Below are 25,959 nucleotides of genomic sequence, written 5' to 3'. Positions count from 1 at the left end.
ACCTAGGAAGCGCAAGGCCCTGGGTTCGGTCCCCAGCTCCGAAAAAAAAAGAACCAAAAAAAAAAAAAAAGTAGAATTCTTATTAAAATACATGAGATAACGGTTTTCCAACACTGGAAAATGACTTGCAGAAAAACAAAAGAAAATGAGCACAACTGTCAAATGGTGGTCACCGTAGGCCCTGTAGAAACTTCAGAGAATAACGTGGGCTGTTATCATGCACATGTTTCATATTTATATCATCAGTGTCTAAAAGTTAAAAGAATGCACGTGGCTTTCCTCTGACCTACCAGTTAACTATAATGTTTAGTCATACTATGTGATTATATAATTCTAGCCAAAATAAAGATGCTAGAAATAAAATTTCTGATAGCCAGTAATTTGAAGCCTAATCTCACTGACCACCACTGAGTTGAAATGTTCAGGGAATTTTTCTTTCTAAGTATAACAGATGCATTTACAATGGAAAATTAATTATGCTTCTATATGCAGTTCAAAAATGCATTTCTGCTTGGTGCAGCGCCCCCTCCAGGAGTCCACTTATTGGTTATCAAACATCGTTTTTTATCAGCACAGTGTATTTTACTTACAAGGCTTCTATGTATTTTTGTTTGTTTTTGTTTTTTGTTCGTTTGTTTGTTGCTTTTTTTTCTGTGTTGTTTTTAAACAGTGACTTACCATTGACACAGCTCCTGAGGTCAGGGTAAGCATTAGCTGACTGCCTCGCAGCACTGAATGCGCCAACTCGGAATGCGCCCAGACAACCTGAGAAAATGAAAAGATGTAATTGTATCACAGCATCCTTGATCAGAACTCACCATAGAAATTAACCTAAAGCCAGGATATTTCCATTCCTGTTGCTTCACAAAAGTTAGTACTAATGGACCTCCCTAAAAGTTTCCACCTGTGCTTTTGTTCTGTCAAAGTTCAAGAGAATTTCTCAGTTAAACTGAAAGATGCTATGCTATGCTAGCTTGGCAGTATAGCAGAAGAAAGTCTTTTTATGGTTCAAGTGCTTGCTTTCCTCTTCCCTTGAGTAACAGAATTTTATCTAAAACATGCTTTGTTGAGTATTGAGTTTTAAATGTTATGTATAAACGGATTGACAGATATGAATAAAATACAACATTGATAGTATGCGGGATAAGATTTTAAAGCTATTTACTTTGTGTGTGTGTGTGTGTGTGTGTGTGTGTGTGTGTGTGTGTGTGTGTGTGCGCGCGCACACACAAACACAAGTTCATGCATGCTTCTGTACTAGGACATAAGGAAAGCATAGCACAACTTTTTGAGAGTCAGTTCTTTCCTCCTTGGTTTGAGGTAAAAGATCTTGTTATTTTTCCTGCTGTGCTATCTCCGAAGCTTCTGCCAGTTCTCCTATCTCTGCCATCCATCTCCCTCTAGGAGTGCTGGGATTGCAAACATGACCCAGCATGTATCCCTGGTTTCTGGGCACCACACTCAGGTCATCAGGGTAGCATACAAGTTTTTTGATCTTCACAGCTTTTCAACTGTTTCATGGATGCACTGAAAGAAAAAACAAGTTCTAGTTGGTCTCCATTGAGGAGCCACACCGTGTAAACGGTGACCAGGTAGCCAAACAGGTAGATATGGTGCCCGGGGCGGGGGGGCACAAAGAACATGCACATGGCATGCTATCCATTTATCCTCTCCTCTTAGGAGAATGGATTATTGCTGTTGAGACCAAATCAAAAGAAGAGACCTTTGGAGCTGGACTATGATGGCGCTTTGTGCCAGCACATATTTGTAGGGATACTCAGGAAAATACTCTGGTGCAATTGAATAATTTAGTCCCAGAATGTTCCTTTGACAACATCTGAAACTTGTTAGTATTGTATTGATATAATCTACTACTGCTAGGATAGGCAAATTCGTTCTTTTGCTATGTAAACAACCCATCCCGAAATTTATCTAATTTGTATCATGGTTTATTATTTTGATCTAATTAAATCTTGTGATCAAGGTCACTGAGCATCTACTATGCTGGCTCTGCATTCAGTTAAAACTTAGAATAAGTCCACTTAACATTTTCACTTTTTATTTTTATTTAAAATTTTTATTTGACACATTCATCTTCTGATACTCTGAGAATCAACACCTTTTCGTGGCGTAGTTTGGCTTTAAAAGTCCATTGAAGCAGCTCTAGGCCACAGCATTGCTAATATAGTTGTTCTAAGTCTTATTTAAAAGTAAAATATATTTTTATGAATCTTCTGAGAATTTTATGATTTATTTTGAATACATTCTTCTCGCACTCATCCCAACCCCAAATACACATCATTTTTTGGTCTCACCAACATCATGTTCTTTTTAAATTAATTTTTAAAAAAATCTTAAATGAAATGTAATTACATCTTTTTCCTCTCCTTCCTCCAATACCTCCTATGTATGTACCTCACTTCTTCCCATCGGTTCTTTCTCAAAATTATGCCCTAAATATATAAATATAACCTGCTCAGCCTATGTAATATGACTTAGATGTACATGATTTCAAGGCTGACCACTTGGTATTGATTAGTCAACTAAAGATTTCATCCCCGGAGAAGACTATTTTTCCCCCTTTCAGCATTTGTCAGTTCCCTTTAGTTCTTTGTCTATGGGTAGGAGGGCCCTATGAGATTGCCTTCTTCTATGTTAATACATCTGTTGATGTTGTATGCCTTCAGGTCTTGGGCAGGCAGCCATTCTGCTGAGGTAACATGTACAAAACTTCTCTAACTTTAATTAGTTCTACCCATATATGCCTCAGTGTGGAGCTAATCTCTCTCCCTCCCCCATCAATACCATCATCTATCCACCTCCCCTACTACAGGTGGGAGATCATGACAAGCTTCCCACTCCAGGCTTGAACTGCGAGAATGTCGGTTGGCTTGCTCTTGTGCCGACATCCCCAGCTGCTGTGAATGTGTAAGTACATCTGTTCTGTCATGTACCCCAGTACTCCCCTACCTCTGACCTTATCAATCTTCCACCCCTCTCTGGGTGATGTGATTCAAAAATATAAACTGCCCCTTCTGGCTGGCTGGGTCCTCTACCTATTCTCTGTACTCTGAGCAGTTGTGCTTCTGCATTCATCACCATTCACTGCACACAGAAACTTCTCTGCTTAGATCTGAGAGCTGCTGCAAACTACAGGTAGAGAGATATGAATTCAGAGAGAAGAATTCAGAGGGCAGTTTGATACTATGTCACTTTATCAGAATACTAGTAGTGCGCTCGTTCCTTAGGAGGATGAGCTCCCCAACCACGGGTTCTTCAAACCAGGCCCATGTTTTATCCTGTGGAACAAGCACTTTGAGTCTTTGATCAGACTTTCAGAACACACACTGGAAGTACAGAGCATAATGTAACTGAACTTTCAACTCTGAAAACTCTAACACCAAGCACTCTTTTGTCGGGTCCCTCGGGCATCACAGAGACTGCCACCTTTGTATCTTCCTCCTATTTGTACTTGTAGTGGCAGCTAATTTCAGTCCTGCAGTTTGTGGTCTGCTTGAGTTTACTTCCTATACCCAATCTGCAAATTCATTCTACTAAGACAGCACAACAGAAGTAGAGTAGAGAATGTTGTGGTCCTTTAACACAGCAGTTCTCAACCTGTGGGTCTCAGATCTTTTTCTGAAAGAAGTTTTTACTTTCTTAATGTCATTTGTTGATTCACTCTGTTTTACCTGCCAGAGTGCTTAGGTCTGCGTGGACTACTGAACGTTTGGCTTCTACTTCCTATCTGAAAACTAACCCTGTTCCAAAACACATCCAGGATTCTAAAGTAGCCTCCTTTATAATCATTCAGTAGCCATTGCGATTGCTTAGCCTTTCCTTCACGAGGTTTTGACAACTGCTGTGTGAATAAAGCCTTTGACATCACCTGGTACACTCAATTCTAGCTCCCAGTCTCACTCGTGAGACTTTCAGCCCCTAGCAGATAATCCTGATATGAAGCACATCACTCTGCAGTGAAGCCATCTGACTTTCCGTTATTTCACTGGATGGAACTTCTTTTATTGTAAGACCATTGGAATTTCTTAGCATCAGTTTGATTTTTGACTCATGGCCAATTCTTCACACCAAAGTTCAAGCAGTGGTTCTCAGCCTTCCTAATGCTGAGATCCTTTAATACAGTTCCTCATGTCGTGCTGACCCTCAACCGTAAAATGATTTTCATTACTATTTCAAATCAGTAATTTTGCTATTGTTACAAATGATGGTGCAGATATCTGTGTTTTCCAATGGTCTTAGACAACCCCTGTGACAGGGTCATCCCACTACTGTATTAAAGAACCACACAATATTCTCTATTCATTTGACTTCTGCTGCACTGTCTTGGAAGAATAAATTTACAGATTGGTTCCTGAGTTTCTGCCAGTGTTTAACTTCTATTCCTTGTGAGCTTTTCTGATTTCCTGGAGACATCAGGTTTTTGTAATATTCAGAATGCCTTGCAATGACATAAATGTGTATTGCACTTTGAACAAGAGTGCGTAGATGTAATTGTGTCAAGAACATAGAGGTGATTATGGGAGTCACTGCTGTTACTGGACAGACCTTCAAACCATCTAGATACTGAAACTCTGGATGAAAATGAATTCTTCCCTGATGTACTACAGGGTGTGCCTTAGATAAGCTTTCTTTCTTTCTTTTTATTTTTAAGACTTATTTTTACTTTTTAAATGATACGTGTACAACTTTGGGTTATAATGTATAGGTGTCTGTGGAGGGTTTATAGGTATCAGATTCCCTCAATTCTGAACTGAACTTAGGTCTTTTGCAAGATCAATTAATGCTCTTAACTTCTAAGCCATCTCTCCAACCCTCATGATCCTCCTGCCTCATCTTCATCAACACTGAGGGATTTCATGCAATCACCACACCTGTCTTATACTTAAGCTTTCCATTTCCATAAGATACCAAGAGAATACATCCATTTGCTGTACTGGTTGTGGATCAAAACCCTTTCTACACTATCAATCTTAAAAGAGATGAACTGACTGGGTTATGTTCTCTGTCAAGTCTTTGTTTGCTGGGAACTTTTTCTGTCTTATTATCATTAGCATCTCTCACAAATAGCCTTTCATTATAGTACATTTATCTCCCTGAAAAGTAAAACATCTACAAGCCAGCTTGCAATAAATAAGAGTCATGAAACATAGGTTTATAAATGTATGAAAGTAATGGCTTAAATGGCTAGCACACTAAGAAATAACACACGCCATAGAAAAGATAAAATACTTAGAGATTTTAATGCTATTAACAGTTCTCTAAACATATGTCCTAACTGACATAAATGACATTTTATTACTTCTTTGCTTACTCAATAGTTAGTTATCTTTTGCAGAATAGCAAGCCATCCCCAAAATTACTAGTTTATAGACAGGGCTACAGTCACTAAATGTAGAGGGAGTAGGGAGAAGACAATTGGCAAGGCTTGTAAAAGGCCCAAGTATTCAAACAATAAATAAATAAATAAATAAATAAATAAATAAATAAATAAATAAATAAGCAAGCACAATATACTAAACTCCAAAAAGCTACTTGGATTTGATTTTGGGATCAAATATCTAAGAAGAAATTAATTCACCAAGCTAAAGATGTCTGTGGCATGTGCAGTCGGCCAGAGCATTGGATTCCAAGGTAAGGCATTCCAAGGTGAACCATGACAGCTCATGGTGTCTGACACCCCACTTCTACTGGTTTATAAAATGTTGTATGTCAGAGTCTATTCATGTGACTGAGTTTTCTTCACCATACTGGTCTTAAAGTGGCCCTTATTCCATAGCACCAAGGAGAAAACAGAGACTGCAGGACCTTGTATGAGATACTGTACTGCTGCTACCATGTATTATGATGTAAGCCATTTCAGGACCACCCAAGGATGTGTGGGCGGGGAAGACAGCATCTACCTCTTGATAGGGGAGTGGGGGAAATGACACATCAGAGAGTATGAGGAGCAGTAGATAGTTCCATGCCATCTTTGGAAAATGCAGTCCATCACTGAGAGATGGAAAGGCCCACTAGAAGTCACTCTAGGCTTCCAATTTCCTACGACAGTGAGCCACAAACCTTTCCAAAGTACAAATTTTGGTTTTATCAATTCTCTTTGCTGTTTTTTCATTTCACCTACTTCTATTCCTACTTTATGTCTTGCTAGTTGGAGTTTACTCTATTGTGTGTACGTTTTTATTTTTGTTTGAATACTTGGGCCTTTTACAAGCCTTGCCGATTGTCTTCTCCCTGCTCCCTCTGCACTTAGTGACTATAGCCCTGTCTTTTACTGGTCAGGCTACTTCTTGTTTTAGGTTTTTCTTAAAAATAGTGCCAAGATTCTTAATGTTTCTCTAAAGATGATTTGAAAGATGAAGTAAGAAGTTTGGAATAATTCACTAGCTTGGCAGGACCTGCAAGCTAATGTGTGTGTGGGGGGGGGTGGGGTGTGATTGTGTGTGTGTGTGTTTAGGAATTAAACCTAAGGTCTTAGGCGTGTTAGGAAAGCACTCTACACATGAGCTACATCTCCAGCCCTAAAGAAAGATTTCTAATATTTACATTTAGGCTCACAGTTTACCATTCTCCAGAAAATTTATTCTCTATGAACAAAGTCATTTAATTTTCCAGGTGATATTTTCCAATGCCTATTTAGATGTTAAGCTTATTTTTCCTACTTCCTCTGGAAAAAAGGAATGCTAAAAAAAAATTAAGTTATAATGATATCCTGGGGTTATAACTCAGTGACAAGGTACAACCTAGAACATACAAGGACTGAGTTCAATAAAAAGTTTGTAAACTTGATTTTATAAGTTTATGTATAAACACGTTTGTATCATAAAACTTCATTTTAAAAGTTCTTTGCAACCATTATCTGTTTTCATTTCTTGAAACAAACTAATTCCATCAATTATTTCCATCTATGTGATACACATCAGTAAGCCCCGGGTATTTCTGAGTTGCGTGTTCTAAGGGCAGCAGATGGCAAGGGTAACTACATGAAGTGCTTTATACGGCCCTGAAATTTTAAGTCTAGACACTGTCCAAAAAGTACTGACATCAGTGGTCTAATCTGCTGAATAACCTTTCCTTATAAGGACAAAATTGTGGATGATTAAATTACTATTTTGTTCATTATGAATGGAAGAATACATTGCATTTTTTTGACCCAATTGGTAAGATATAATTGCCCACTTAAACACACAAAGCCTGGTACCATCCATCCCTTGAGAACATTGATAACAACCTGCAAATACACAGAGCAGAATCTTAACATCAGCCTCTTTTGTCCTGCCACCACTTCTCCCCCTCTCTTCTCCTCTTCCCTTTCCAGTCTCCTCCTCCTCCTTCAAACTTCTCTCCCACCCATCCTTCCTTCTCCTCCAATGACAGGCCTCCTTCTATCCTGTACCTGCCCCTCACCTGTATTTTACATATTCAATGGGGGGTGGAGAAGGTTCTGGTGAAGTCACCTGATTCCTGAGTACTTGACCAGGCAGCTGTCCTGGGGGCAGTGGAATTAGCATCAAAATAGATAACTCCAGGGCAAACCACAACATTTCCCCCTTCTTGTCCAGTTAAAAAGCATTTTCACTTATATATAAATTGAGACAATTATCACCATTCTACAATTTATAAAACATATGATATACTCAACAACCAGTCCATCAATTTTGTCCATTACCTAAAGCACCTTGTCACCTACCCTAAAAGACTCTAATTCTACACCTGACTTATATCTTGGTTAGAGATCTTATGCCATCTGAAAAACCACCCTCAGGGAACTGTACTAGTTGAGATTTGTCTGTACAGCCTCTCAGTTCTGGAAGCCGTGTTAGGCTTGCTATGTATATAGTTATTTGGTCATTCAAAGATTTCTGGCGTGGTTGAAGACTAGTAGTCTCGTAGACAACCCAAGCTGTTTAACATTGTATTTTTTTAACGAGCACCATGGCCCCTCTGCATATCCAGTGACAGAACATCTAACTTAGATAAGGGATTTTCTTTTTCTCTTTCAACAGTAAAACTTACTACTTACACATACAAAACAAAATATAAGGTTTCAATCAAAAGCATTTTTGTTCCATCTAAAGGATTAAAATAATAACGCCTTCCATTAGAAGAAAGATTGACAATAAATCTATTATCTATCTCCTTAACAATCCAAGAAATGTAAAGTTAGAAATCAATTTATTGATATTCTACATATAATAAATATAACCCTTTTTAAATAGTTAAAAACAACAACAAAAGCAAAAGTGAAAACATGTCACCAGCTAAGGGCTATTCTGAAACTGGAATGCACATCTCAGATTCCAGGTTTTGTTTGTATTTTAATATTCTACCATGCTGTAAAGGCAGTCATGGAAAGAGAAGAGAAAGTTGGATGGATCCAGAAAAAAAAAATTAGAACTGATAAAAGGAGAAAATTCTTATTTAAGGAACCTCTCTCAAATACATAGCTCTATATTAAAACATTATTCATATTTTTTCAAATGTACTGTAACCAAAGAATGTTTATTTTAGATGATTGCTCCTGCACATATACCACCTCATTACATGGCCTCAAGAAACAAAGTTAATATAACCTTATAATTTTAGTAGCTTAATAGTATCGCCTTTTATTATTAAACATTTAAATTGCCTTCTAAATATGAAAGGCTCGAATAGTCTTGATAACTTTCCTTTTCTCAATTATTTCCGAATTGTAAATCCTTGGCTTCTGTTATGTAACGTGGTGACTCATAATGTATACAAAAATAGATTCTTTTCCTGGATGAATGCTTTTATCCATTCTCTATCCTTTAAAATGGGCAAAGGGTTTTGTTGTTGTAAAAATATAACTTCAGGGCAAACCACAACAGGGTTTTACAAAACCTTGTTGCACTTCATACTTGTAGACACAAATAACAACAACTCCCAATTACTGTTCATGGTGTGCTATTGAAAGAAACCATTCAACACTGACATTAGTAGGTAGAGAAAGAATGAAAGGATGTGGCCTTACCACCCTGAATGTATCCCATCTCATCTGATCATGGAAGTTAAGAAGGATCCAGCCTGGGTAAAACTTGGAAGGAAAAAAGGAAGAAAAAGAAGCAAACAGAAATTGCACATCAGGGGAGAAAAGTGAAGAGGAGAAAAGAAATACATTTTAATAAGTGCTTTGGAATCTTGTTGAAAACCTACCTAGAGAGGTGACAAATGGTCCCATAGACATTGGGAAGCTAAGATCATTGCTGTGCTCTATAGAGAATTGATACTATAGAATAGATCAATGTCTTTAATTGGTGAAAGGATGAGCTACAAGGATCCTAACTATCATGTACATTAAAAATGCTGAAGAACAGTCATGGACCTGTTTCAAAAAGATCTTGTACCCTGTTGTCCTGGACTTTTAATCTACTAGTTATCCTGTAAGACAAATACAAATCCATACCAATTTTTTGTATTTTTCCCTTAAGGTCCAAAGTATAAAAATTCTTCTCAAAATGCCTCTGGAATTGCTACAGACATACACAGGGTAATATATGAAAATAAATAAACCATATAAAGTACCTATGCTCAAATTCTAAGATGAATAAGTTTAATGGCTTAATCATCTATGAGACTATATTAATAATAATATCAGAGTACATTTCTATATTTTCCCAAAGATTTTCCTTCTCTTTAGTTGGCTAGAGGTAACATGGTGAAACCAAGCATAGATAAGCAGTATTCTGAAAGAAAAAGGTGGGAAAAAAGCATAACATTGTTGTAAACATGGAGAATCCCATGAGAATTAGATGCAGAAATTAGAAACCCTAATATTTGGAAGCAGAAACAATATTCCCAAATAATATTAACAAGAAACATTTCTACATTTGCGTTAAGAAAGCAAGCTCTGTTACTTTGAAGTAGTATTTAATTGAAGTCATTTAACATATAGGAGTGTTCAAATATTACTACATCAAGAGCACAGAATCCAAAAGAGCATGAATGGGAGACTGCAGGAAGTGATGAGATGACCTGTGAATGACTTTTACAAATGGATCTGGGATAACTGTATACCACCTTATTTGATGAGCTTAGATATCTTTCATTTTTGTGAAAGACAGCCCATGAAAACATGTTTGTACATAATGTCAGTGTCTGAAGATAATTGACATCAGACTAAAGATATTTTAGCAGAAAGACTGAGAAAACTAATAGTGACAGTTCAGCATAGTAAAGAGACATTCCAAGTCAGCGGGCGTGACGTTAAACACAAGAGCGTCACAGCTCTTGCATCTTCTCAAGAGCAATGAGTTAGAATTGGATGGATACATGGGCAGAAAGGGAGGTCTGAACATATCTAAGTTCCCGTCAATTTCCAAGATTTTATGCTTCAGATACTTAAAACTTACCTAAATATTTTGGATAAAAATAATCCTAGAAAAAAATAAAAGAATAGATATATTAGCAAACCTAAATCTCACCACAGAGTTAAATATTAATGTTTTAGGGTTTTCATACTAACATGGGAATAAATTATATGTTGTGTGTTTTCACATTCTAATTTTTATATAGGAAAATATTCCAAGAAAAAATAACTTGACAAGTATACTTGACAAGTATATATACCTAGGCTTAAAACACCACTGAATGATTAAATAACATTTTAAAGCATCTGATTGGAAAAGGTTGTACTTAAGGTGATAAATATATGCCCTCTTTTATAAGTAATTTTTTAATGGTGATTAAATATCCATGCGATGCACTTTTTTTGTATTTCTGTATTGAAAGGGTCTCTCTACATAATCCTGGCTATCCTGGAACTTACAGAGATCCATATGCCCCTTCTCCTGAGGGCTGAGATTAAAGGAGTGTGTCACCACATCTGGCCTTCATCTGATACACTTTTACATCCTTACAATTGTCTACACTAAGGCCACAATGAAACAATCTGAAGGGAACTATATTAAACACTTACCTTATTTGAATCTAATGCACATGGAACACCTTCCTTATAAACTGGTGGGTACCAAAAGTAGTTAACAAAAAGTGGAGAAAGGAATGTATTTTATGAAGGAAGAGCATGCTATAAATTTCTGACAGTAAACTCAGAATATATTTCATTTGTATCATAAATAACACAAGAATATTTCTTTTTTTTTTTTTTTTGGTTCTTTTTTTCGGAGCTGGGGACCGAACCCAGGGCCTTGCACTCTACCACTGAGCTAAATCCCCAACCCCCACAAGAATATTTCATTCAGAACCAAAATTCTGTAGACAAAAATATTCAAAGTTCTGGCTCAGACAATGTAGAACATATTTTTTTTTTCCAACTCAAAGTCCTCACGTTTTCCTATTACATATAAGCCTGTACTACAGGTTTCTCCTAGCTTATGAGAAGGGTCTGACATTAAATCATTCAGACAACATTGTTGTTTATGGCAGAAGCAAAGCCAAACAATAAGGAGCAACAAATGGGGTCAAGAATTTATGATATGTTAATTACAGGAATACATTAGAGACAGTGAAGAGGTGAGCAAGAGGGTAAACACTGGGAGTATAGACTAAGGGTATGAGGCATATGGACAGGGAGTGTGTGAAATCTATCGACAAAACCAGTGTTGGTGAAGGTGAAGAAACATGAGTGAGTCTTCCTTCTCCATCTCTTTCCCTCCTCCCTCCTTTGTTCTGTCTCCCTTTCAAATTACTCTTTGAAGTCTGACCTCAGAACATATGTACAATGCAGAACTATACAGTCAAGTATTTATGGATGACATAATCATGTGACATGAATGCCCAAAGCATTATACCAAAGCCATTGAGTAGATGTGGTGGACAGGCAAAATAAAATGGAGGACTTGATCATTATTGGAAAGAGGTGGTGTATTGGAGTTTATTGTATTGTTCCTCCTACTTTTTAAAATGTTTTCATAGTGGAAAGAAATATATGTATATATCTAATAAATACCATAATCTCTGTAAAAGTACATACACATTCCTTTTTAGTATAAATATGTAAAACATGATATGCACATATGTATATATATGTGTGTGTGTGTATATATATATATATATATATATATATATATATATATATATATATATATATAAATGCTACAGTAAGCAAGTTTACTACATTGTGTAGGAGAGAAAAATTTTTATGACTACTGTTTATGCTGGCTAGTTTTATGTCAACTTGACACAAGCTAGAATCATCTGAGAGGGAAGCACAATTGAGAAAATGCCTCTACAAGATAGAGTTGTAAGCAGACCTGTAGGGCATTTTCTTAATTAGTGACTGATGGAGGAGGTCCCGCCCATTGCAGGTGATGGTATTGTTAGGATGGTGGTCCTGAATTCTATAACAAAGCTGACTAGCTAAGCAAGTCACGAGGAGCAGGGCAATAAGCAGCAGTCCTCCATGCCTCTGCATCAGCTCGTTCCTGTTTCTGGGTTCCCATCTGGTTTGGATTCCTGTTTCAGCTTCCCTCAGTGAATCATAATTCAGGATATGTGAGCCAAACAAACCCTTTAATCTCCATGTTTCTTTTGCTCTTGGTGTTTTTTTCACATCCTGGTCCCTATTGTAAATACATTTAAAACTAATTGTAGGGTATTTGCAGAAAATTTCTTCTTCAAACCTTTCAGAACATGTAGAGATAAAAAAGGGCTACAAGAATAGCTACAGAGAACAGGAGTGGCTACAGTTTGGGACATATTTTCTAACTATGAACAAAGTGTTCTTGTTCATTATCACTCAGCTATTGTTGTGATGCTGGGAGCCGTAGGAGAGGCACAGGAGGACCCTTATATGTTATTTCCTTTTCTCCAGATTGTGTAATTAGTCTCAGGAAAAATATCTGAGGAAACCCTTCAGGGTATGAGCTTTAGACGCTAAAGGTGATGCTTATACCACTTTTTAGACGTATTAATGCTATTCCTGCTAGCTACAAGCATGCTACAGAGCACCCTCTCCTAAAACACGTAATGGGTAATAATTCCTATGTTGCTGTGTGATATTTAAGTCTTTATGGTTAAATTTTGGAAGTGGATAACTTGTAAAATTTCATACCCTGAAGATATATGAGCTATATCAGTAGCCTAGAGGAAGTTTCCAAAGGTTATAAAGTATACTCAGCATACAAGACACTGTAATAAGTAGTCTCAGATGGCCACATTTCTAGAAACTTCTAAAGATAAATGGTGAGGTTGTATATGGTAGTATACACCTACATATAACCCCAGTATTTGGGAGGCTGAAGCAGACGCAGGAAGAGAGTGAGTTTCAGGGTAGTTGGGACTACAAGTAAGAGACTACCTCAAATGCAAGCAATCAACCAAAACAAGATAAAGGAGGAGCACAATGGTGATAGAAATACCCACAGTTGCTTACATTTCAAACACATCTTCTCTTGAAACCTCAATGCTATCAAATTTGGGTCAGGATAAAATCACAAAGTCAACACTAGTTGTTGACAATGAGACTTAAGGGAAATCTGGTTAAACCAGATAACCTGTCTTTGGCAGTCCTCCTGCAATGGCAGGGCAACACACAGAAGGTGGTCTACAGAACCATTAGCTTTCAAATGGTGCCAAGGAAACATGAGCTGACAATGTTCAGTCTGTAACTCTATATCTAGGTGTGTGGACTCAACAGTTCCCATGAATTCTTACCGTTTCGGGATTATTTTCAAAGACCTCCCTGGCTTCCTCCTTATTGCAGAGTTCTTCAATGCACTCTCTTTCAAGGTTGCCCTTTTTAGTTTCTTCGAGCAAGGTATTTGCACGGCGCTTCCTCACCAGGACTTGTGAAGCTCGTTCTTTTGACAAGACTGTAGAAACACAAGCTTATATAAATAAAAATTTTCATTTTCCCCTAAGATACATCATGTTACTAAACAATACATGTTGAAATATTATGTGGACAAATATCTAGAAAAAATGAAGATATTCTTAAACTGTGAGTACCAATTATATTTGAAGAAAATAATAAAAATGTGAACTTTTTTATAATATTAATACATAGACTGGACAATAGTTTTTAGTAAAAACAATTAAAGTATAAATGAAATCTACAATATTTTAGATTTTATGCATTACTAATTCTGTTTACTATGAAGTCTATAAACATGGATTTATTTCATGTCTGTGTGTCATAAATATAATAAACAATATATACTCAAAAGCTTAACAAAAGAAGGGGGTAAAAGGAAAAGGGTCGATTGATAAAGAGTCTACCTGAACCACTGAAACTCTTTCAAAAGTGAAATAAGTCAGAGGAAAAAGCAGGGAATACACAATATGATTGGGGGAAGGTAAAAAGAGGGGGAACCTCTGACTAGGGATAGGGAAGTGAGACAAATACACGAGAGATAAACCGTGAGGATATCTAAAAAAGTTGTAAGTAATCATATTATTAACCTAATCATATTATCTGCCTAAAAATAGTATAGTATATGAAACCATATAACAAATAAAAAAAATATATGTTACCAGGTATGAGAAGCCCTCCTTTGTACATGAAACTTGAATAACATTAGATGGTATTGGTATGGCCTTTGGTTGGTTGGTTCCCAGAGGTGGAGGTCCCTACTGCTGAAGACACTGTGATTGACACATGGGCCCCAGAGACTCCTGAACTGGAACTGACATGAATTCTTCTTCTATGACAACTGAAAGACCCCAGCTTAGCAGCAGTAACGCCATTTTGCAAGGCTGTACTTAAGATGACTGGTTCAGGGAAAGGTTAGAACACTGAATACACAGCGGCTGCCAAGCAGGATGTGTTTGGTTGAAGGCCTGGCAACAGGACAACTTCGGTTGAGCACCTGACAATGAAAAAAAAGCCCCGGGAGAGGTCCCACACCCTGGTGGGGGGGCCGAGTCAGTCGTTATGTTCCAAAAAGGTAGCTAAGAAACTTGCCCCCGGGCTGAACCCTTGGGGGGCCGAGTCAGCCGTTATGTTTCAGGAAGGTAGCTAGGAAACTTGCCCCCGGGCTAAACCCTTGCCATATTAGAATCCACCAATTATATCCCTGTAACCATACATCTGCTTCTGTATGCTTGCTTCTGCTCCCCCAAAATCCTATAAAAAGCCCATCCTTGGTTCCGTGGGGCACGCCAGTCCCCCGAGTGACTGAAGTGCCCGCAGGTGCCTGTGCCTGTGTATCCCGACAATAAACCAAATCCTCTTGCTGATTGCATCCTGTGGTGTCTCGGTCTGGTCTTTAGAGTTGGAGGGTCTCCATCCCGAGGGAAAGTTCTACCTGAGAGCTTTTCAACAACTAGCTTTTATGATACCGGAAGGCGCCATGCAATCTTCCAAAGGAGAGAAGCAATCAACAGTCCTACCCAACTATGATACCTATAAACCACAACAGCAACCACCATGGCAGGATAACCCTAAGAGTGAACTAGTGACAAACAACATACCTATGCACTAACCAACATCTCTCTTACTAGACTTCTTCAACAAGACAGAAACAAAACCTGGTTCTGGGAACCTAGCCAATTACCCAGGGCTAGCAAAGTCATGGATCTTGGAAGAGATCCTACAACCACCACTTTACTAAACCAACATAGTCCATAACTACATCCTAAATATTTGTCCTTATGCATATAAGATAGTCTTCTATCAAAGAAACTCCTCGTTGCAACACATAGAGACTATGTCTGAAAACAACAACTAATCAAAATGTAGACATGGGGAACCTGATCCCAATGGGGAACCTGACACCAAACAATTTCAGCACCCAAGACTCAGAGAACATTGTGGAAAATGGTGTGGAAAGATTGTAAAAGCCAAAGAGGGTCAGAGAGTGTGCTGTGAGATTGTATCTCCTAGCACTGTCAGAAGATACATTGATAAAGGCTCATCAACATGGCTGCCTAAACATGAACCTAACAAGGACAATAATGGCCATGCCAGAGTAGACAGGGAAAAAGCCCAAGAGACCTCAATGCTCCATAACTACAGTCAACTAAGGAGTGCTGAGACTGATAAAAATACTCTGCCTCAAGGATGGGCCTTGTCAGGCATCAATGGGAGGAGAGGACCTTGGTCCTGTGAAGGTTCTATGCCCCAGTGTAGGAAAAAGCCAGGGTGGGGAGGCAGGAGGGAGTTGGTGGGTGAGTGGGGTAGCATCCTCATGGAGGCAGAGGGTGGGGAGATGGGATGGAAAGTTTCCACAGGGAAAACCGAAAATGTGGCTAACATTGAAAATATAAATAAATAAAATATCTAATAAAGAAAAAAATAAGTGATTATTCAAGGATTAAAAAAAATACTCTGCCTCTTCAAAGGGCACACTAATTGGTTATCCAGTATGGTCAGTACTGAAAACATACATACAAGTAACAATATACAGACCAAACTAGATATACTTAGGGACATATTTAACAAATTTAACAACAATATTTAACAAAAAGGGGTCATGAATTTTAAAAGGAAGGGTATATGGGAGAGGTTGGAGAGAGGAAACAAGTGGAAATTGTTTTATTATATTATAATCTCACAAGAAAAGATATTAAAAGCAAGTGAGATAGTAATGCTGCTTTAGATCTCTTACTTTCTGAAACAGAAATATAAATGAGATGGCTAAATAAAAGTTGGGGTTGTATTTATAATTCTTATCTCTGATCATTTCATCACTCCTCATTAAAAGATAAAGACTCAAACAAGGCTCTGTGTGCATAAAGGGTAACGCTGAACTTGCTACCTGCCAAGTGGATTACTGACTGAGAAATGGCAGCACTGTCAATAATGCCTGTCCCACATGAGCAGCCCTTTCATTACTTGGAAATTATTTAACAATACTATTTTGTAATACACATAGCAAAAACGTCAAATGTCTGAACTTCAAAGCAAATACGTAATTCTGAGGAAAATGGTAACATAATTGGCTCAATAACAACAACAATAAAATCAAGGTCTAAATACATTTTTAAATAACACAATCACTTTCCAGCAATCCTTCCATTAAAAATACTAAACTTATGCTTGCAGACAGAAGTCTTGTATGGCTGTGTTCTGAGAGGCTCCACTCAGCAGCTGACTCAGACAGATGCAGACACCCACTGCAAAACAGTGGATGGGACTTGGGGACTCTTATGGAAGAATAGGAGGAAGGATTGCGGCCCCTAAGGGGATAGGAACTCCACAGGAAGATCAACAGAGTCAACTAACCTGGACATTTAGGGCTGTGAGAGACTGAATCACCAACCAAAGAGCATACATGAACTAGAACTAGGCCTCCCCTCACATATGTAGCAGATGTGCAGTTTGGTCTTCATGTGGGCCCCAAACAACTGGAGCAGAGGTTATCCCAAAAGCTGTTGCCTTTATGTGGAATATATTCTTCTAGCTAGGCTGCTTTGTCTGGCCTCAGTGGGAGAAGGAGTACCTAGCCTCACAGAAACTTGAAGTGCCAGGATGGGGGTATACCCAAGGGGGGGGGGGGTCCCTACTTACTCCCAGGAGGAGGGGAGGGGGGCTGGGGAGATGGATTGTGGGACGGTGACTCAAAGGGGGCAGTGAGTTGGATGTAAAGTGACTGAATATAATAATAATAATAATAATAATAATAATAATAATAATAATAATAATAATAATAATAATAATAGAATACTAAACTAGTGGGTCATGCAATAAGATGGCTCAGAGGGTAAAAGCACTTTATATGGAACTCTGATTATGCAATTAGATCCCCCAGAATCTAGATGAAGGTAGTAGGAGACAAAAACCTCCAAAAAGCTATAATTCAGCCTCCACATGTATGCAGTAGCATGCTTACATGTACATGTCATAAACGGTCGCAGGTACACACAATTATAATATTTTTTTCTTCGTCTTTATTAACTTAGGTATCTCTTATTTACATTTCAACTGTTATTCCCTTTCCCAGTTTCCAGGCAAACATCCCCATAACCCCTCCTCCTCCCCTTCTATATGGGTGTTCCCCTCCACATTCTCCCCCCCATCATTACCACCCTCCCTCAAAAATCACATTCACTGGGGGTTCAGTCTTGGCAGGACCAAGGGCTTCCCCTTCCACTGGTGCTCTTACTAGGCTATTCATTGCTACCTATGCAGTTGGAGCCCAGGGTCAGTCCATGTATAGTCTTTGGGTAGTGGCTTAGTCTCTGGAAGCTCTGGTTGATTGCCGTTGTTGTTCATATGGGGTCTCAAGCCCCTTCAAGCTCTTTCAGTCCTTTCTCTGATTCTTTCAAGGGGGTCCCGTTCTCAGTTCAGTGGTTTGCTGGGGGCATTCGCCTATGTATTTTCCATGTTCTGACTGTGTCTCTCAGAAGAGATCTACATCCGGTTCCTGTCAGCCTGCACTTCTTTGCTTCATCCATCTTATCTAGTTTGGTGGCTGTATATGTTTGGGCTACACATGGGGCAGGCTGTGAATGGGTGTTCCTTCTGCCTCTGTTCTAAACTTTGCCTCCATCTTCTCTCCCAAGAGAGGTATTCTTGTTCCCCTTTTAAAGAAGGAGTGAAGCATCGCATTTTGATCATCCTTCTTGAGTTTCATGTGTTCTGTACATTTAGGGTAATTTGAGCATTTGGGCTAATATCCACTTATCAATGAGTGCATATACCATGTGTGTTTTTCTATGATCGGGTTACCTCTCTCAGGATGATATTTTCTAGTTCCATCCATTTGCCTATGAATTTCATAAAGTCATTGTTTTTGATAGCTGAGTAGGATTCCATTGTGTAGATGTACCACATTTTCTGTATCCATTCCTCTGCTCAAGGGCATCTGGTTCTTTCAAGCTTCTGGCTATTATAAATAAGGCTGCTATGAACATTGTGGAGCATGTGTCTTTGTTATATGTTGGGGTATCTTTTGGGTATATGCCCAAGGGAGGTATAGCTGGATCCTCAGGTAGTTCAATATCCAATTTTCTGAGGAACCTCCAGACTGATTTCCAGAATGGTTCTACCAGACTGAAATTCCACAAACAATGGAGGAGTGTTCCTCTTTCTCCACATCTTCGCCAGCATCTGCTGTCGCCGGAGTTTTTGATCTTAGCCATTCTCACTGGTGTGAGGTGAAATCTCAGGATTGTTTTGATTTGCATTTCCTTATAACTAAAGATGTTGAACATTTCTGTAGGTGTTTCTCAGCCATTCAGCATACCTCAACTGTGAATTCTTTGTTTAGCTCTGAACCCCATTTTTTAATAGGGTTATTTGTCTCCCTGCAGTCTAACTTCGTGAGTTCTTTATATAATTTGGATATAAGGCCTCTATCAGTTGTAGGATTGGTAAAGATCTTTTCCCAATCTATTGACTGCCGTTTTGCCCTAACAAAAGTGTCCTTTGCCTGACAGAAGCTTTGCAGTTTTATGAGATCCCATTTGTCGATTCTTGATCTGAGAGCATAAGCCATTGGTGTTTTCTACAGGAAATTTTCTCCAGTGCCCACGTGTTCAAGATTCTTTCCCAGTTTTTCTTCTATTAGTTTAGGTGTATCTGGTTTGAAGTGGAGGTCCTGGATACATTTGTACTTAAGCTTTGTACAGGGTGATAAGCATGGATCGATCTGCATTCTTCTACATGCTGACCTCCAGGTGAACCAGCACCATTTGATGTGAAAGAATAAACAAAAAATGCAGCTAAGAAGTCAGAAGTTTAAAAATGCTATCTCACCCCTAAGAAGCCCTAAATAACTCAAATTCCAGACCCTGCCCTCTACCTGTAAGTAGGTAAAAGATTTCTTGAGCCTGCTCTCCCTGGAACTAGATAAAAGGACTTAAGATAAGGCCCTTTGATATGTGATTCCGAACCTAGTAAAGATAACAGAAAGCTTCTCCCAGGAACTAGCTGACCATAAAGTTAAATTAAAATCTTAGAGAACAACCTTGAGAAGCAGGAAGCTTCTCCCAGGAACTAGAAGACCATAAAGTTAAACAATCTTGAGAAACAGGAAGCTCCTCCTTGTGATTTTTCACTGGTATTCTGGACACTTTCCAATGATGCCTTCTGCCTGCTCGGGTTGCGGTTTCTCCCTTTAAATACCCTTTCTCCCAGCCTCTCAGGGTCGAACTCCTTTGCCCCTGCGTGGGATATGAGTCTCAACCCCAGTGCACTGGTTCTTATCTATAAACCTCAGGTGATTACAGAAGGATGGTCGTGTGTGAGTTCTTTTGGGGGGAGGGTCATCCCGAGACTTGAGTGAGGGTCTCCCTGCTATGGGGGTCTTTCATTTGGGGGCTAATCCAGAATCTTCGCGACTACCCCAGTCCCTGGAGACCCCTTGGAGGTGAGTTGTATGTTTGTCTGAGTGTTTCTGAGTGAGCGGTGCCACATCTGTCAGTCTGTGTGCTCCTTATTTTCGTTTTCAGTCATCTCTGGGTAGGAGGGACAGGGATCTGTTTTTTGGGCAGTTGTCATGGAGGGCTGTGAGCACACCTTGACTGCAGTGGACAGACGTGTCCGGCACTGCAGGCTGCAACCCTGGGGGACGCCTCGAGGGTGGAAGGGGCCCAGAAGGAACTGGTTGCCTCCTTTCAGGTTCACAGTGAGGAGACTTCTGGAGGTAGGGTCACGGAGGACTTTGCCGAGTGATCTGGCTTTTACTTTCTTGTGGAAGAGTCGCAGAGGGCGACTAGTTTTAGACATCCTTGTCTCTCTTGTCATTTTGTTATTCTTCTGTGTTGGGTGTTTTTTGTACTTTGTAGACAGAATGGGACAGACTCTCAACCAATGGACTGTTGAAGTGAAGAAAAAGAAATGGCAGACTTTCTGTTCCTCTGAGTGGCCAATGTTCGGAGTTGGATGGCCGCCAATAGGGACTTTTAATTTAGATGTTATTTGTGCCGTTAAAGACATTATTTTTCAGAGAGAACCAGGGTCCCATCCAAACCAGCAGCCGTACATCACTGTCTGGCAAGACTTGACTAGGGAACCCCTTCCTTGGGTCCAACCCTGGATTCCACCTAAGTCAGGCCCCCAAGCCCTGACTCTGCAAAAATCTAAAACAGAACAAAAGCTGGGGAAGGTGCAGCCCGAAGCACCTTCCTTGAAACTGCCCTCTATCCCAAGATTGAGGAACCCCCGGAGTGGCAAGCTCCCCTCAGCAGCCAGTTCTTGCCCCTGTGGTCAAAATGCCCCAGGTTGGGGGGCAAGGAAGTCCCTAAAATAGTTTCAAAAAGAATCTACATCAAACTGTGAAGAACTTTGTTTTACCAGTCAAATTTTAGAATTCAGGCTTTGACTGTGGCCAAGGTCAGGATTAATGTTTTCTTTTCCATGGGCCTTTAACCCAGTGAGACAGCTTGATGAAGGGCTGCTACTGAGGTCCTGAAAGTCCAAGGTGAAGCAGTTACAATTCTTATGTCAGCCACTTGGCATCTAGCACCCAGGTCCTAACCATCTCTTCATCCTTTTGTTATTAGTTCTTACTAGAAGCCTAGTGTCATTTAGAGGCTGGTTCTCTTGAGAGGCAAAGCCACCAAGCTGACACTGAAGAGAAATACTCCTTGAGAAAGAATCTAGGTCCAGAGAGACAGTTGGTAACAGATCAGCTGCCTCTCTGTTCACCTTTCTGTTTCACAGGCACAAAGTTTGTGCTTATTTTTACAATGGCCTTTTGGTCCCAAAAAGGCCTCCTGAGTTAGCTGTGTGACTAAATGCTATTTGTCCTCTTCGGCAGACCTCTATTTCTGGATTCTCTTCTTGTTTTCTCACCATCCCACTTAAGATGCTTGTTAGTAGCTGTTACGGGTCCTCTTTACTACTGAGGAAATACAGAATCCTACTAGAAGTCAGAAAAAAAAAATGTTCCAGACACAGATGTAAGGCCCTCACTTCTGTCTGTTGGCTTCAATACGCCTGAAGGTAGGGAGCACCAGGTCTACCGGCAGACTCCATTGATGAGTCTCTGAGGGGCTGGAAAATGCCCCACCAATTTGGCTAAGGTAAGGAAAAGATATGAAGAAACTTGAGGGGTTAAGCTAAGTTGCTGAAAGAGTTAGTGTAAGTTACAGAGAAAGTAAGGTTGAACAGAGAGACTGAGGAAGAAAAGAGAAAAGAAGGTTAAAAAGAGCAAGAAGCTAGGAAAAACAAAGAGACAAAAAGAAGAGGAAGTTAGAGAGCTAAAGAGAGCTAAAAGACAAGAGACATATACTGGCCACAGTAGTTAAGAAACCTAGGAAGACAGTACCTGGCAACAGAAGAGAATTCCTGGCTAAAGATCAGTGTGCCTAATGCAAAGAAAAAGGACACTGGGTCAGGGACTGCCCCAGGAAGAACAAGAGGGGCCTCTCCAATGGCCCTTAAGGCAAGCCTCTAGGTCCTAGAGTGCTGGCTATGCGCAATGATAGAAGGGAAGCCCGCCCAGTTGTTTTGTGAATACGGGAGGCCCAACACTCTGTGCTCCTATGCCCAAATGAGCTAGGGTCCAGGAAAAGACTTTGAGTACAGGGGGCTACTGGCAACAAACAATACTTATGGACTGCACAAAGAACAGTGGACCTTGGCGTGGGCCGGGTAACCCACTAGTTCATGGTCATCCCTGACTGCCCCTATCCCTTGCTCATGAGAAATTTGCTCTCCAAAATGGGCTGGGTGAGGCCATGTGTATGCATATCTGCAGACTGTGTATGTGGAGCTTAAGACCTGTCTCAGTGCACCAGTACCTGATGCTGAAAGATGTGTGGATTAGTGCCATTCTGCCTGGAACACACTGTTCCTGCCAGCCGGGCACTAACAATTATCACTCAATCCAGGACTTAAACTGTGGTAGAGTGGCTAATGTTTTGCCTTTGAATAGAATGTCCCAGAAGATGGGACCACTGGTCAGCTGCCATGGACTAGAATCTCCACTGGTTGGGGACAATCTGGTCACCTTGCTCCCCAATCTTGACCTGGAGCCACCACAGCACGAGTGGCAAGCACTGGCAGAAGCCCATGGGTGGAGGAAAGACCTCTGCGACTGACCAATCGACCCCTGCTGAAATCTGAGGCTACCTTGTCTACAGACAGGAACAGTTCTTTTCATGAAGGTCAGAGATGAGTGGGTGCTGCCATGGTGGACAACACAAATGTCATCTGGGATGGACAAACCTCTACTCCCCAGCACATTAGTGCCGCAGATGCCTTTGCCATCTCTTGGATGCCCTGATGAAGCCAGCAACTGTGAGTATTATTCATTGCCCAAGTTATCAGGAGGGAAGAGATTCAGTGACATGGGGTAATAACAAAGTAGATTAAGTGGCTTGAAAAATGGCTATGCAGGAGCCTATCCTGGTTACAGGCCTGCAAGAGACAGCCACTGGGAACTGGGATTGGACTAAACGATGACCTCACTTAGAATGTACAACAGAAGAAAAGGCCCAAATTGCTTAATAGAAAAAACAAAAGACAATGGCACACCTGAGGGGAAAGCTATACTCCCCAGAGAACAAACAAAACACTTACTTTGCCAAATACACAAATGGACTCATTTAGGAGATAAGAAGCTTGTTCAAGTAGTTAAGGTAAATGTAATAGACTTTAAGATTTTAGCCAGAGAGGCAGTAAAAGGATATAAGATATGTCAGTAAGTAAATGCTTAACATGCAAACAGGGCAAAGAGACCTAGAGAGTTTAGTGAAAAGTCAAAGTGAACTTCACTGAGATAAAACCAGAAAAATATGGTTACAAGTATATCCTAGTGCTTATAGATACCTTTTTAGGAATAGATAGAAGCTTTCCTCACCAAGCAAGAGACGACCTCGGTAGTCATCAAAAAGATACTGGAAGAAATCTTCCCCTGGTCTGGAGTGCCCAAGGTAATCTGGTCAGAAAACGGCCCTACTTTCATTGCGAGGGTAAGCCAGGGTGTGGCCAAGTATTTAGAGGTCGATTAGAAATTATATTGTATCTACAGACCTCAAAGTTCAGGACAGGTAAAAAGAATAAATAGAACTTTAAAAGAGACCCTGACTAAATTGGCCATGGAGACTGGCGCAGACTGGGTGGCACTCCATCCCTCTTGCTCTCTTCAGAGCAGTAAATAGCCCTTCCAGATTCAGCCTTACCCTTTTTGAGATCTTATATGGGGCCTCGGCTCCTCTAACTGTATTAGATGATATTATGGTAATAATGATTTGTATGCCAGGCTAAAAGACCTACAGGTGAAACAGAAAGGAATCTGGTCACAGCTGGCAGCAGCCTATGCCCCAGGGACCCCTGAGACATCTCATCAGTTCCAGGTTGGAGACGTGGCTACATACGATGTCACCGAGCCCAGACATTCGAGCATTGCTGGAAAGAAATGTACTTGGTGCTGCTGACCACCCTGACAGCTGTCAATTCTCAGCCCTCACCAGCCGCATACTATCTGTTGGGACTGAGAGCTAGGACCTAGAGGGACATTCAGATCTTCAAAAAGCTCCCTAGACTTGCACATCAGATAAGCAGATACATCAGAGACGTGACTGAGAGGTTGCTATAATGCTCAATTGAGGAGTGTGCTTTAAAAACAAAAATTTTATGTTTGCTCTGGGTTCCATTGAGATAAGTCCCCCAATTGTAGGTGTGGGGGTAGGCTTGATTTCTATTGCAAATGATATAATATCCCCTTACATGTCTTAATGAAGACATTGCAAACGTTAGTACTCCTAACACTTCTTGGGACTGAGCCTCAGGGATCACAACCTGTATAAGTTTAGAAGTTCTAAAAGGCAGTCATATCCTTTGTGTGTAGGTTCAGATACTGTCCAGATTGGAATCCTGATGCTAAAGACTTAGTAAGACACAGAGAGTTGAGAATTACTTAGGGCTATCTTAAGGCTGAGTCTAAGTGCTGCAAGGGCAGCTGCAAGGACATCTGCTGTTGCCCTGCAACACAAAGCTTCTGGAGAATTCAGAATTGCCATTGACTTAGATATAGAAAGAGTAAAAAAGACTTTTTAGCTGACTTCCAAGAATCCCTAACCTCCCTCTCAGAGATAGTCCTCCAGAAAAAAAGAAAATTAGACCTGATATTCCTTAAAGTAGAAGGTCTGTGTACTACACTAAAAGAAATGTTGCTTCTATGTAGACCATTCAGGAGTAATTAAAGACTCCATGAGTAAACTTAGAGAAAGGTTAGACAAAAAACAGAGAGACTGAGAAGCACATCAGGGATGGTTCGAGAGCTGGTTTAGTAGATCTCATTGGATGACTACTCTGATATCCTCCGTATGGGACCCTTCTTAGTTTTGCTTTGTTAAATACACCAGTTACCTTCATTAGAGAAAGAGTGAGTTCTGTTCAGATTTTGATGTTACGCCAACAGTATCATGCTACTAAAGTTTAGTTCTATGATTCGAACTACCCACTAGAAGAAGTGGGGAATGAAAGAATAAAAAAATGCAGCTAAGAAGTCAGAAGTTTAAAAATGCTATCTCACCCCTAAGAAGCCCTGAATACCTCAAATTCCAGACCCCGCCCTCTACCTGTAAGTAGGTAAAAGATCACATTTCTTGAGCCTGCTCTCCCAGGAACTAGATAAAAGAACCTAAGGTAAGGCCTTTAGATATGTGATTCCCAACCTAGTAGATAACAGAAAGCTTCTCCCAGGAACTAGCTGACCATAAAGTTAAATTAAAATCTTAGAGAACAACCTTGAGAAGCAGGAAGCTTCTCCCAGGAATTAGCAGACCATAAAGTTAAACAATCTTAAGAAACAGGATTTTTCACTGGTATTCTGGACACTTTCCAATGATGCCATCCCTGCCACCTGGGGTTGTGGTTTCTCCCATTAAATTCCCTTTCTCCCAGCCTCTCAGGGGTCGAACTCCTGTACCCCTGTGTGCGATACAAGTCTCAACCCCAGTGCACTGGTTCCTATCTATAAACCTAATGTGGTTACAGCAAGGATGGTCTTGTGTGAGTTCTTGGGGGTGGGGGGTCACGTCACCCCAAGACTTGAGTGAGGGTCTCCCCGCTATGGGGGTCTTTCAGTTGAAAATGCTATCTTTTTTCTATTGAATGCTTTTGGATCC

The 25,959-nt window shown here is 40.0% G+C and overlaps 1 protein-coding gene across 3 annotated transcripts in view; it reads right to left on the bottom strand.

The window, feature by feature from the left end:
* Positions 1 to 25,959, bottom strand: part of Pros1 (protein S) — an 81,549-nt gene that overhangs the window by 34,042 nt on the left and 21,548 nt on the right. For 2 of the 3 annotated variants that reach the window (XR_010055967.1, NM_031086.2), the window contains exons 2-4: positions 13,651 to 13,808; positions 10,389 to 10,413; positions 679 to 765 (exon numbers count right to left, since the gene is read on the bottom strand). Coding sequence is in view for 2 of the 3 variants with exons in the window: in NM_031086.2 (NP_112348.2) it covers positions 679 to 765; positions 10,389 to 10,413; positions 13,651 to 13,808 (270 nt within the window). In the remaining variant the exon portion in view is untranslated. Of the gene's footprint in view, positions 1 to 678; positions 766 to 9,010; positions 9,074 to 10,388; positions 10,414 to 13,650; positions 13,809 to 25,959 lie in introns of those variants that run through there. The other variant, XM_039088635.2, reaches the window with a different exon arrangement.

Source organism: Rattus norvegicus, chromosome 11 (assembly GCF_036323735.1).
Source record: "Rattus norvegicus strain BN/NHsdMcwi chromosome 11, GRCr8, whole genome shotgun sequence".
Lineage (NCBI taxonomy): Eukaryota > Metazoa > Chordata > Mammalia > Rodentia > Muridae > Rattus > Rattus norvegicus.
Note: the sequence above shows the minus strand (reverse complement) of the source record. Positions and strands in the feature narration are given on the sequence as shown.